General features: G+C 37.3%; 1 protein-coding gene across 3 annotated transcripts in view; it reads left to right on the forward strand.

The window, feature by feature from the left end:
• nlgn1 (neuroligin 1) overlaps nucleotides 1-14,195 on the forward strand; it is a 329,180-nt gene that overhangs the window by 303,938 nt on the left and 11,047 nt on the right. For all 3 annotated transcript variants that reach the window (XM_067513940.1, XM_067513941.1, XM_067513942.1), the window contains 4 exons: nucleotides 9,121-9,333; nucleotides 10,620-10,886; nucleotides 10,987-11,348; nucleotides 12,121-12,281. In XM_067513940.1, the coding sequence (XP_067370041.1) occupies nucleotides 9,121-9,333; nucleotides 10,620-10,886; nucleotides 10,987-11,348; nucleotides 12,121-12,281 (1,003 nt within the window). The remainder of the gene's footprint in view (nucleotides 1-9,120; nucleotides 9,334-10,619; nucleotides 10,887-10,986; nucleotides 11,349-12,120; nucleotides 12,282-14,195) is intronic.

Raw genomic sequence — 14,195 nt, forward strand, 5'->3', positions numbered from 1 at the left:
ATTCCCCAGCCAGTTGCCCTCGGCGTGCAGTTGTCTTCGGGGGTTGTTGTATAGAGGGAGCAGATATAGATGGAGCGCTGCTGAGCCACTGTAAATATTTGGAGCTGGTGTTAACGCCATTTGTTTTAATGTAGAGAATGTAGAGAAAGGTAGTGGGAGAGGAGTGCACTGTAGATAGTGAGGTTATCGTGTGAGCATATGGTCTGCTTTTATTAAACAGCACATATGGGCCAGTCATTGTGCAAGTGGAAATTCCTTTTAGCTGGTCAATATTTTTCATTCTTGTTCTTCAATATCTTTTTACCTTATCAGGCGTCAAGGGGAAAAACAAGAAGAAAAGTAATTTGTGTGCAAATATCATTTAGAACCATTTCACACATTAAGATTAGTTTACTCAGAACTCCTGTGAACTGCCTGTGAAAACACTTGTAATCTCTGCAGCAGCTCCAGGCAGAACTTTATGAAATCAGAAAATAATGTCATCAGGGTTATCAGCCTGGCTTTGCAAACAACACAATTTTTAATAAAAAGCTGATATTACATACAAGAGGGGCGGAGTTATAAAGCTGTAGGTATTTAGGATTTAGGATGTCTCACCTTCTACTGCATTGATTTTGATCATTGTTGTTTCAAGCTCTCTCTTGCAAATCCCCAAACATTAGCACTAATAAAATTGACCATAATCTATAATGAAATTGACCAAAAGATTGACCATAACTCAAATAATATATCTGTACTGATGGGTCTACAGAGGATGTTTATGGGACTATATTATGGTTCTTTGGGCCACCAAAAAGCAAGCCGACACAGTGAGCAATCAGAAAATGTAGAAGCGGAAAGACTAGACATTTCCCTCAGCAAAGGTTAGAAAGAGAGGGAATATGAACTTACAGTATATCCATTAAGGGGCAAGATATGATGAAATAGATGAGTGAAAATGTTGTTCAGTAGCTGCTGTGTAAGCAGTGAGCATATAGGTGAACCAATGGTGTGACAAAAAAAAACTGCAACTATGGCAGGTGGAAGTAAATTAGGTTGATGAACTACTAACAGAAAGAAATTACATATTTGTATGCATAACAAAGATTTTAAAAACATACTGGAAGAAAGTGCAAATGTTATCTGATTAAAAAAAAATATATATATATCGATACTAATGAATAAATTATCAAAACTATGATAATTTATTCATTAGTATCGATATTTGGTTAATAATAGGTTGATTTTGTCATGTAATACATAACCTTTTGTCCTTAAGGATCTATTGAAACTAAGTAAAGTAACGAATGGAATATGTTGAATATGGAAGTGACTACATTTTACAAGTTGCATTTGTAACATGGAGGAATATTTAGGCATACAATAACCATATATACCACACAGGGTTTGTATAAACTGAAACCTATACATAAATGTCTTCAATGAACAAAAAAAACATTGGGAACTCACAGTAGCAAGTCCTGCCATTGTTTGCCATCTTTAAGCCTTTTCCTCTTCCTCTTTGTCTTTTTTCCTTTCTCCGTAGGCTTCAGTTGCTTGTTCTCCGAATCCTTTTTTCTTCCATGCATTGTTATTTTTTACCCAATCCCCTGTCCCCTCTCACATCTTGTGCTCTCTGAATTCTATATTTCTTTGTGATTTCACAGACTGTATCAAGCCACATCTGCTGCTACAGTTTACCTGCGTCGATGATGGCGTTTTCCCTCTCCTTTCTTGAGCCTTCTACTTTGTATTTCTTTCTTTCTTCAACATCAGCAGTCTAAAGGACAGACAGTGAAAGCGAGAGAGAGAAAAGGGAGAGGATTATGGTATACAGACCATGACTGTGAAAAATAGATGTGTGCCGAGAAAGAAGTATAGAACGAGAAATCCCATCTTTCTTTTCGTCTGGCATTCTCACTCTGGTTCGACAGAGATAGTGGGGATAAAAGCTGGATTCCTGGATCAGGATTCACCTGAATGTTGTCATGTTAGGGAGCTTAGAGGCCGAGCCACCATTGCAGTGATCACAGACGGTGACTTTTAGCCAAACCTTAGTCATAGACATGTGTGATCTATCCTATACAGGAAAAGAAAAGCAAATGTTGAAAGCAAATGTCGTGTTTTTGTCCTCATAATGAGCTGAAAGGCTGGTAGAACTCAACATCTTTAGCCTAGTGCTGAAAGGCTTTATAATCTCATTGTGAATGGCACATAACAGTGTGGCAAACTCAAGCAACATGTTAAGATATTCACCTGAATGCATTTAGTTTCAAATTTCTACATCACTGTGTCCAACTGCATTCATTTGCTACTACTTGGAAGCAAGCTCGCTAGCTTTTATTGTATTCAACAAATTACCTTTTCTTTTTTAATCCCTTTTCCTTTTCTTTTTCAACCCTCCTCCCGCTCATATTCTTTCTTTCTTTGTGGCTTTTTTTCTGCTTTTCACCGCTGTTATTTTTTTAAGCAGCTCAAGTCGTCATTTAGTCTTCTTGCCTGACACATTATTATACTACTATAAGTATTTAGTCACAAAGATTATTGAGGCCAGTCTTTATTTGCTTTTATTAGCACTTCATACTGTGCTCTTAACAACCGTCATAAAATCATGTTCCTATGCAACTAAACTCCAACTTTAAATATGTTTTTGTAGCAAAAATCATCAACAGCTGAATCATATTTTATTGCAACAAAACCCTTTTGCTTAAAGTAAACTAAATATCTAGATTGTGGTTGTATAGTTTCACCAACTATTTAAGTTACAGTTTGTTCATTTTGATATTCTAATCAGTTCCATGATTTCAAGTGGATGTTTGTGCCAGGTGCAATGAAATTCCCTGCAGGAAATAGATATCGTGTTTAGGGTTGCACCTAATGATTTTTATTTATTTTTTGTTGTTGATTAATCTGCCATTGGGCGGCTAGAGCTCAGTTGGTAAAGGCAGTTGCTTACGGACCACAGGGTGAGTGGTTCGATCCCCGGCCCTGGCTATATGTCGAAGTGTCCCTGGGCAAGACCCTGAACCCCTAACAGCCCATTCCCCCTCCCCAGCTGCATGCCGGTCCAAGCCCGGTAGAAATTGGGGAAGGTTGCGTCAGGAAGGGCATCCGGCGTAAAAACTGTGCCAAATCAACATGCGGACAATGATCCGCTGTGGCGACCCTGAACTCACGGGATAAGCCGAAAGGAGAGTAGTAGTTTTGTTGTTGATTAATCTATCAAATATTTTTTGGATTAATCAATTAACCTATAGATTATTCTCCCATCCTTTATTTTTCACTGGGTCGCCCATGTGACAAACACATAATCATTGGAAGTATTTCACAATTTTTTTGAAAGAATATTTCACATCCCGAAAAAAACTCCACAAACCCTGCAAACATTGGGTCAAAGAGTTATTGAATCCTTAGGGGCTTTACACTATAGTCGCCGTACGAATCTAAAAAATAAAATGGTTACAAGCTTTTAGTCCAACAACCATATTATCTCAGAGAAAAAGCCCTAAAACTGTCTTCTTCACTGTTCAGTCATTGATATAAATGCTTACTTTTGTTTCCCCGGTTGTTTTGGCTGCATATAAAAAGTAAACACTGCAACGACGACCATTTTGAAACTTGCCAGCATTCTGTATAAAAACAAGCCCACATCTAGGCATCTACAACAAGGACCTTTAGGGAGCCTGTAAACCGATCAAAGCCCCCGGCACTAACGCACAACTTAACTTGGTAGTTGAACACTTCTGGGCTGTTAAAGCCAGATAATGGTGAACGTTGCCTTTGATGACGCAACAATGTTGTAGCCAATGAAACAGTTTTAGAGACGTATAGTTTGTAGGCATTAAATGGGAGTTGTGCCTATTTCAGTGTGTATATGGGGCAGCCACACTCAAAGGCTGCACGCAGTACACACAACATTCCAGATTCCAGATATTGTCATGTTACGAAGTCTTGACACACGTTACATTAGTTGACGTATTTACGTAACCGGTTACGTCGATGCGTCGTCCAACCCCTAATTGTATTGTTGAAAATAGGACGGATGTGAGCTCACAGAGATTTTAAAACTTTGACCAACAAAATCAAATCAGTTTATTTTTGAGCCCACGATTTTTCTCGAACATCACGACCTGCTGAAACTAGTCTAAAACATATTTTAAATTCCATAGTCAGAAAGACTGGACGTTATGGTGCACAATCAGTTGTTCTGGTGAAAAAAAAAAAGTCATCCAGTAACACTTTATTGATTATTTGTTAAATGCGATTTCCGTTGATTAACACCATATGCTCTTTATGTTGTCAGAAAAAGAATTAATACATCTATAAGTTAGCTATGCTCCTACTTTTTCTCATGAGGCCATTAGGGTAAAGTTTTTAAAAATACTGCAGATACTGGTGTAATAGAAGTTTGATCTAGCTGGAAGCCTCCATGCATGGAGGCAGTATCTTATTCTCATTAGCAGTACAATCTGTAAATCCTTTATTCTATACTTCTGCATTATCAAGGTTAACAGACCAGTAACTGCAAGTGGGTGAAAACCATTTCAAAACTATAGCTTGTGGATTTGGCAGTTTTCAAATCAAAGGTTCTGAATCAAACATGCATGTTTCTGCTGTGTTTGCATTTGTATCTGCGTATGCATATTTGCAGGCATTGTCTTAATGTTTCTGCTCATGTGTATAAGTGAGACACACGCACACACACACACGTACACACACACACAGAGGGAGGGAGAGTCCTGCCCTGCTGGCCTAACACTGTTGGAGTACTAATCATTCTTCTTGCCTCGCTCTTTGTGATTGCCAGCCCATCCCTGCACTGCAGCTAAATTGAATCAATTAAAAATCTTTCTTGTAGATTGGTGCTGTTGCTTCCACCAGATTAGGCTTTGATCAAGAAACACACAAATAAATAAATAAGACCGCGGAAAGGGAATAGAAAAAAGAATGAACTCAATTAAACAGTCAGTGGAAGGACGGGTCTGTCTGCGAGCATCAGCAAGAGCGTTTAGATGCTAATGTACTGTATTTGTTTGGAAGACAGTCTATGCAAACTGTATGAAGTCGTGCATGTTTGTGAGCTTGCAGTGGTGCATATCTGTATGTATGAGAGAGACAGTGTGCAACAAAAGCACCACCATTTGCTTCTAAATTTGATCAGTGCGTTATCTACTCAGTACTTCAAATGACTGCATGACAATATTAAGGTATTCTAAACATAATATAATTAACATAACATATTATCACAATATCATAATAGTCATTCATTGTGTAACATTCATTAAAAATGCATATGGTAATTATGCTATTTCAATGAAAAATCGACATCGAACAGGATTAGCATGCAATCACAATGGCTTATGCTACACTGCAAGCCAATCTAAATCATGAACATATAGTCTTTTAGTCAAATATTATGACATCATATAGGAATGTAAAATATGTTTTAATGCAGCTAAGAGTCCACTGCCATGCAAACAGCTCTGTAAAGCTGTATTTACATTGCCTTCAGGTGAAAGCTTACACTAACATGTTCGTATAATGACTAATATACAATGACAATATACGCTGACTGGCCACTTCATTAGGTACACCTGGTCAATCTAATACATTCCAAGAAAGCAGCTGTGCCATGAATTCTGCTTTTACAATGTTACAATTTTAAGTTGAGCCTGTCAGAAAGGTTCTAATTCTACTCTCTGTTCACAATTGAGGTTGAAGTGGCTAAAAACTAAGAAACTATAACCTTGTAAAAGTAGAATTCATGGGAGTGCTGCTTTATTGGATTGCATTAGATTAGACAGGTGTACCTAATAAAGTGTATAATGTCAATAAAATATCTATCTATATATCTATCATTTATCCTTAGGGGAACTGCACCCACTATAAATGTGCACAGGCCAACATCAACTTGAAAGCTGAGTTGGTGACGTTAAAATCACGGACATTATTATAAATTCTGCAACAATCCATATAAACTAGGCCTCCCTGCAGCCGCTTGTCAAGAAACTACATTCACAAGAAAGAACTGCTGCCTTACGGCTAGAAGGTTGCGGGTTCGCGCCCCACCTGGCCGTGGCCTTTCTGTGTGGAATATATTCTCGCCATACTCAAGGTGGCTTTCCTCCAGGTACTCCTTACATGCATGTTAGGTTAATGGCTGACTCAAATTTGTCCCTAGCTGTGAATGTGACAGTGAATGGTTGTCTCTCGCCCTGTGACAGCTGTGATAAACTCCCACCCAAATAGGATAAGCGGTTACAGATCATAGATGGATGGATGACTTGACTTAGTCTAGTGGAAGTGTCCCAGGTGAACTTGGATTGCGTTTTTTGCAGCACAAAGGCTGTGCATGCACTGCAATAACAACCAAGATATGCATGTCATGTACATATAAGCACCACAGTATTGTTTGAATAGTTCTGAAAAAGTGACAATTGAAGCTAATTTTCTGAAGCAATTTTTTCTGAAGATATTTTCTTGAAGCAATTACACAATTCCTTGACAACAATACACTTTAAAAAAGCTTTTAGTTTGAAATATATGTTGAATGTGTTGGACTTTCCAGGCGTAGGAAAAAAAAACAGCTTTTGTTTTATGAGGACACAGTGAGAGCACCAGACTACACACTGTAATTGTATTAATGGAATTAGTGATGTGGAAATAAAATCACCCTGCCTCTGTGCCTTTAACTGGCCTTTATTTGTTCATGATGTGGACTTTAATACTAACCTTAGAGATATTCACAAAGACCAATGGTACAAAAACGATCCAGTCATGACAACAATCCTTTTTGGAGCCTATTAGAGCTGGTGTCTCTACTGACACTGAGGCGAAAGCAGCCACAGAGTGACAATTAGAACCTGAAACAGGACAGGGTGTGGGAAATATGCGAGGGTGGGGTTCTTGGGGTGGCTAAAAGCTAAAAGCATGGTAAAGCTCTATTACCTGCTGCAGGATGGTAATCATTGGGCATGAAATTGTTGTAAAAGACCAGAGTTCTCCTGTGGGTATACTTGAGGTGCCTTGTCTCATCAGTACTTTCATAGCTCGCTAGCACTGGATCTTTACACAGCCACATTGACCGGGAGCACCAGAGGCTTAATTGAACAGGGAAAAAAAAACGATAGTGTTGGAGCTGGAGTTGGACTGATACTGAGATATAGATGAAGTTGCTTTATTGTGAAACCGGTTGGAATAGGACCTTTTAAGCATCTAAACATTAAATTGCAAATTGCACATCAATATTTTGCAGTTGATACCTGTTTTTTACAATTTTGGGGGGCAAGAATCAAAAGTGTAGCGATTTTAGACTTGGGACACACTAGGATTTTGAGAGGACTTTCCTTAAAACGATTAGGGGATGTTCCTGACACAAGGATGGATTATTGGTCCAAATGATCCTGTAGGTTTCTAGCACTTAATCTTAATCTTAATTTGGACTCTCCCCATCCTTGAATATGATTAAATCCTGTAGTGTGAAATAGATCATTGAGCAGAAATCAACAGCGAGCTGACCAGGAAGCATCACCAAACAGATACTTGCTTGTAGCAGTAGCTGGCACCTTGTTTGAAAAAAAGAATGAGACTTTATTTGCAACACCTCTGATGTTGATTGTGTTTTTTCAGCCAGGAGTTACGATTAAGTTCTCTTTTCTTTTCTTTTTTTTTAAATTATGCTTCTGTTTTTCAGTGTACAACATCACACATAAGTGCTACGAGCTGAGATGCCCATTGAGCACGACAGGTCCCTCTCAAACCATTGTGTCTTGTTCTTGATTGAATCTTCTCATGGCTGCATTATTAAGATTCAAATATTACAAATTGGCAAATCTATCTTTATGTCTGTGGTCTCCATGATATTAAGATAATTTAGGATTTCGAAAACCTCTAATGTCCACCAGGCCTTAATAAGAAAAACTAAGGTGAACATTAATCTTGTACCTGAACATTTGTCTTACTCTTATTAGAGTGTTTAAAATACTAATAAATGATACTTTTTTCTTATAACTGTGTTTTTTCCCTCGGATTTATCTCTTGCTTTAGTGTTGTTGTGTTCCTTGATATAGGCAGGTGCTTTAGTGATTACAATGTTATTGTAATCAATACAAATTATGCTCCAAATCGGATTTGATGACATTGAATTGACATTAACAACACTTACTTTTCCAACACATAAAAGACCATGTAAATATAGACTTGTTAAAACACATGATGCTGCATTTATCTTTAGTTACCACTCTCTCTACAACTCGTTATGATCGTCAGTTTTACCACATTCACACCCCAGCAATGTGGCTGATGAGCGCTTTTCAAATATACATTTCTATCTTCATCACAGCTGATAGGCTTTTATTTAAACATTTGAACATGCAGGGTGATAAGATACATTATGAAGGATGATGTCTTTGTATATTTGATGGAATCGTAGGTGGATTGCAACAATTAATGGCCTTGTAATTTAATTTCTGTATAAAATGTGACAATTAGATGTAGAGTTAAGAAAAGATGGAACAATGTATTATTTTCTCTTGTTAAAGCTCAGAAAACCGTTATGGAAGCAACTTACAGCATCAGATTTGATTGGAACAACTAAACAAATGTATTCATTTTTGGATAGTTTTGGTGGATTCATATTTATTTTCTCTAAGAAGACAAAATCCACTGTTCTCTGAACATATTTAGATATGGCTTTCTACAGAATGAGTCTGTCTGTGTTATATTTAGCGTGTCAATGATTTAAGTGGCTCTATGGGATAATAACTCTTGTTTTATTACAGGTAATATTACAATTAAATTATTAAAGAGTCAGGCCTGTTGGTTTTTCTTGTAAAACAGAGAAATATGCCTTTTTATCTCCTGGCATAACTGCCAGGATGATCCAGAAGATTTTTGTTCATTTTATTCTAATCAAAGTGATGAAAAACAACATGGATGAATGGATCTGTTCTGGTATTGACTTTCCAAATTAAGAGAAACCACTAATTGCAAGTCTTCATTTTATCAAAAAAAGTACTTTTTAAAGTACTGGATGAAGTTACACCATTGCTATTAAACCCAGCTGTTTATGTCACAGAAAACATTAAAAGGGAAGTGCACAACCAAATGAACCTCTCTCTGCTGTTCTGTCCCCTCGTGCAGGGTTCCTGAGTACAGGTGACCAGGCTGCCAAAGGGAATTATGGTTTGCTGGACCAGATCCAAGCTCTGCGTTGGACCAGTGAGAACATTGCAGCCTTTGGCGGCGACCCGTTACGAATCACTGTGTTTGGCTCGGGCGCTGGAGCTTCCTGCGTCAACCTGCTGACACTTTCTCACTACTCTGAGGGCAACCGCTGGAGCAACTCCACCAAAGGTACAAATTGGAGACACAATGAAATACATGTGGGATATTCATGTGTATAGTACTGTGTGTGGATCAGTAATGCGTGACCATTTGGACACACAGTTTAGTTTTGCAGATTGTATTTTAAATTTGTTTGGGCCACAATATGTTCATTGTATTATTACAGTTCTTTTTTGAAATATAATTGTCTGTAAATGCAAACCAAATTAAAATCCAAAAGAACCACTACACCACTACAAGTCATACAAGTACTGATTCGGTAAAAGTGACTATTCAGACTGACAAGTAGCCATTTAGCAAAAACTTGGTGTTTTGTGCCGAATCAAGTTTGATCATGTTCTGACCACAAACCATTCACTGCAGATTTGATTTAGACCGGACTAAGACCACATCCACTGTTTAAGCAATGAATTAAACCAGAGCTATAAAGTCCATGTAAATTTTGTTATGAAAAACAAAAAATAAAATAATAAATATGAAATTTTTTCAATGTTTTTATTTTGTTCAGAGTAAAGGGGAAACAATAAAATGCATTTGTTACTAGTTACATTATAATAAAAAAGAAAACTCAGTGTATTTGGTTAAAATCTTTTTATCTGTTAACATACTTAAAGTAAAAGTATCTTAAATATGTGTGTGGTATCCTCTTGACTGTGCTAGCTGAGCTGGAATTATTAATTTTGTAATAATAACAGAAGGTTGGGTGTATTTATTTATTCAGTTGTAAAGTTTTTTATTGATATTAGCAGAAACAGAAATGCTTGACAAAGTTGATAGTAATCTTGTTATTCTTGGTTGGCAGAACTAAATATTACAATATATAATGTGTATCTCACCACATTGTTCATGCTAATATTGATAAAGCATATGTGTCATATTCTGAAGGGAGCTTGTTGGAAAAAAGAAGTCTCATTGATTTAATTTACTGTGATGATGCTTTGCTGAATGTCAAACTACGCAAGTTACCTTTAATGTGGCCATCATGTTGCAAATTGGGTGTGTAGGAGTGACTACAAAGAAATGCATTACCCCAGCAGAAACATTATTATATTGTGTATTGGTAAATTCTACTTATTTCATATAGCTGAGAACACTTTTGTGACGCTTTGACTTTAGAGGGAGATAATTTTAGCCTTCAAACCTCACAGTGTTTAATCTCACATTGATTCTCACTTTGTTTCCTCTCAGATACAACTATGTCAGCATGTGTGAATATATTGATGCACTCAGATTATTTGTTAACTCATTTCTTGAATTATAATTAGTTTGATTCTTCTCTGCCCCTGTGCCTTCAGGCTTGTTTCAGAGGGCCATCGCCCAGAGTGGCACAGCTCTGTCCAGCTGGGCTGTCAGTTTTCAGCCAGCTAAGTACGCCCGGATGCTGGCTCGTAAGGTGGGCTGCAACCTAGTGGACACTGTTGAGCTTGTCTTGTGCCTGCAGAGGAAACATTACAAGGAGCTTGTGGATCAAGACATTCAGCCAGCCCGCTATCACATTGCCTTTGGACCTGTTATTGATGGAGATGTTATACCTGATGACCCTCAGATCCTCATGGAGCAAGGTACTGTATCTATTGTCTTTGCATAAGACTTAGCAACTTCCTACATTGCTATCAACCTGAATTTGCGCTTCTACAACCATTTGCACCATGTTTTTTTCAGGTGAGTTCCTCAACTATGATATTATGCTGGGAGTGAACCAGGGTGAGGGCCTTAAGTTTGTGGAGCTGATCGTCGACAATGAAAACGGCGTCCAGGCTAATGACTTTGACTACGCCGTGTCCAGCTTTGTGGATGACCTCTATGGCTACCCAGAAGGTAAAGACATCCTCCGTGAGACCATCAAGTTCATGTACACCGACTGGGCTGATAGGCACAACCCAGAGACTCGCCGGAAGACGCTGCTGGCCCTTTTCACCGATCACCAGTGGGTGGCACCGGCTGTTGCCACTGCTGACCTGCACTCTAGCTTTGGATCACCAACATACTTTTACGCCTTTTACCACCACTGTCAGACGGAACAGGTGGGTCTCTGGCTGCAGTGTATTTAATTTATGGTCTGTCAATAAGTTCTTGTAGATTTTAAAAATGCAGTTCTTTCTCAGAGGTCACTTTCCCCCCATGCTGTACAGTTGTCTGTAAGTCAGTCCAGTGTATTTCTGTTGTCCTGAAATGCAGTAGCCTCTAATGTTAGTTGTATATACAACTTGAGTGAAAACAGGCAGCTTGTAGTTGACTCGACAGGAAATGGGGGTTAGAATTGGTTACTTTAAGTCAAACTTTGTTAAAATACAAAACTCAGATTTCTGACTTGATAGCAGATTGCATTTCAGTGCAAAGCCCAAAACAAAACTTTTATTCCAACTACAATATTGTAACTCGCTACTTACTGACAATATTTTCTACTATTGGCTTCCTTTCTCCAAATTTTACTTGTACTGCGTGGGATCTGCATGCTTTTTTTTCATTCAACTGGATGCATATTGTAACAACTACTTCAACATTTTAGCTTCAAATTCCGCTCAAAGCCAGCCTCCTCTGTCAGTGCCATCACTTTACTTCTCATCTTAGATATGGTAGGCAAAAAATATTAAAAACATCTAATTTCCCCTTCTCTCTGTGTGTCTCAAAAAAACAAAAACATTATTTCACAGCTACTTTGATCCCTCTGTGTTTGTGTATACTGGCACAATACCAATCGTGTATCAGCAGGAAAAGTAAAGCCTTTTAATGTCCTGTATCGGTCACATAGAAGTAATAACACTGATCTGATTTGATTCATCTGCTGCTCATTAGGTACCACCATGGGCAGATGCAGCACATGGAGATGAGATCCCATATGTGTTTGGTTTACCCATGATTGGACCAACAGAGCTGTTTCCCTGCAACTTTTCCAAGAATGATGTGATGCTCAGTGCTGTGGTTATGACCTACTGGACAAACTTCGCCAAGACAGGGTATGATGACACTATATATTTGGCACCTTAAGGCCAATACAACTTGTTTCCTCTATGCTATTCCCACGATGAGAAAAGTACAATCATAACTTCACAAAACCTGTTAAGTGAGGGCAGATATAACCTAGTTCCTAAGTACACGTTTAAGTATATAGTGCCCCAGCAGAAATGGCTACTACTGTACACCCATGCTGTGGGTGGTAGCTATGAGAATTTAGTAATTTTATTTTTTCAAAAATGAGGACTAAACTCTTCCATTTCAATATTAAAGTCCACAATATTTTGTCATTTTTTTCCCACTAGAAGCATAAGATTAGTTTCCAGTGGCTGGACAGCTTGGATTCTTATTATTGTCTTCCACAGATTTTGCCCTGATTTCTCATGATAAACTACATTACATTGCAGCAAATAAATGCTATTACTTTAGTCCTGTAGTTGATATACAAAACTGTGCCAAACATATTAAAAGGAGGAGACAATAAATGATCTTAGACTATGTTTGCTTATATGCATTTTTTGCAGACTTTTTGTTTACATTACTACAAAACCACATAATTTATGTCAAAGCAGCTTATTTTATTGTTGCATCTTCTGTGAGTTTTAAACAAATTTGTTGCTGTGAATCACATGTTTGTTCAGCTTGGAAACATGGTAATTGCTAATGCAGTTTAATTAATTTGTGTTGAAAAATTAACTCAACGTCATTTATACATTTAAAAAGAAATTAACTAAACTTGAGAAAACAAGTTCAGCAAAATGAATATATAAAGTTGACAAAATTTTTTTGCTAATGTGGGAAATTGCAAATGCTTCTTTGTGAATTTAAACAGTCAGTCCTTCATGTGACCCAAAGAACTCCCAGCTGCAGTAGCACTATTGCTATTATATTTATTATTATCATAGTATTATTCCTTTAAACTGAATTTGTTTGAGTGAACTGTCAGCAGTTAATTCATTCAATTCATTGTTTAAATTTAAAAGCCTAAAGTTAGATTATAAAATCGTAGCTAAAAGTTATACTATGTTCTCAGCAAGAATACTAGTAATTAGGTTAAGTTGAACATGAAATGAACAAAATGTACATATTTACATACATTATAGATTTTAAGTTGACTAGTTGGTTCCACAAAATTATTGTACAGTGGTTTACATTGCTGGATGTCAGAGATAAGGGCCATTAAGTAGAGATGATAAAATTGGGGAAAAAAATGGAAAATATGTTATAAAAATTACAGAGCCAATTTTTGATAAAAAAAAAATACATATTATATTGTTGTTAAAAAAAAAAAAAAAAAAAAAAACAACATTCAATTTGCATGTAAAATAGAGGCTTACTAAGCATCTTCAAATCATTTATTCTCCAAATCATCTACGCAGTCATTGTTTATAGAGCAACCTCATTTACAAGTGTCAGCATGTTCAAATACATAAAATTGGTCTATAAAAGATTGGTCAAACTGTTATTTTTTTGTCACAGTTTGTTCTGCAATTACTCCTAAAGCACTTCATCAACGTAGGATTACTATTACAAGATCAAATAATAATTGACAATTTCCTTGTAATTGTGTTTCCTCATTATGGAGTACTGAATTGTACTATTGTGTTTTATGGACTCTGCAGTGTAATTGGTATTCTATGCAGATACCCTCTACATATCTTCAAATACATTCTTAATTAATGGTTGTAGCCTGAAGAGCAACATTCTCAATGGGACAAAATTAAAATCCTTTTCCTCCCTTGCTAGCTCATGCTGCCTTTCCGCATATAGCCGTGGTGGTAATTGTTTTTCAAGAGTGTAGTGGGGGGACATTGGCTTTTTCTGTGCACTGCCCAGTAGCCCTGAGCGGAACAGAAAGGCACTAATGATCTACATATCCAATATATAACCCCAAATTGACGTGGAATGCTGGATAC

Source organism: Channa argus, chromosome 8 (assembly GCF_033026475.1).
Source record: "Channa argus isolate prfri chromosome 8, Channa argus male v1.0, whole genome shotgun sequence".
NCBI classification, from domain to species: domain Eukaryota; kingdom Metazoa; phylum Chordata; class Actinopteri; order Anabantiformes; family Channidae; genus Channa; species Channa argus.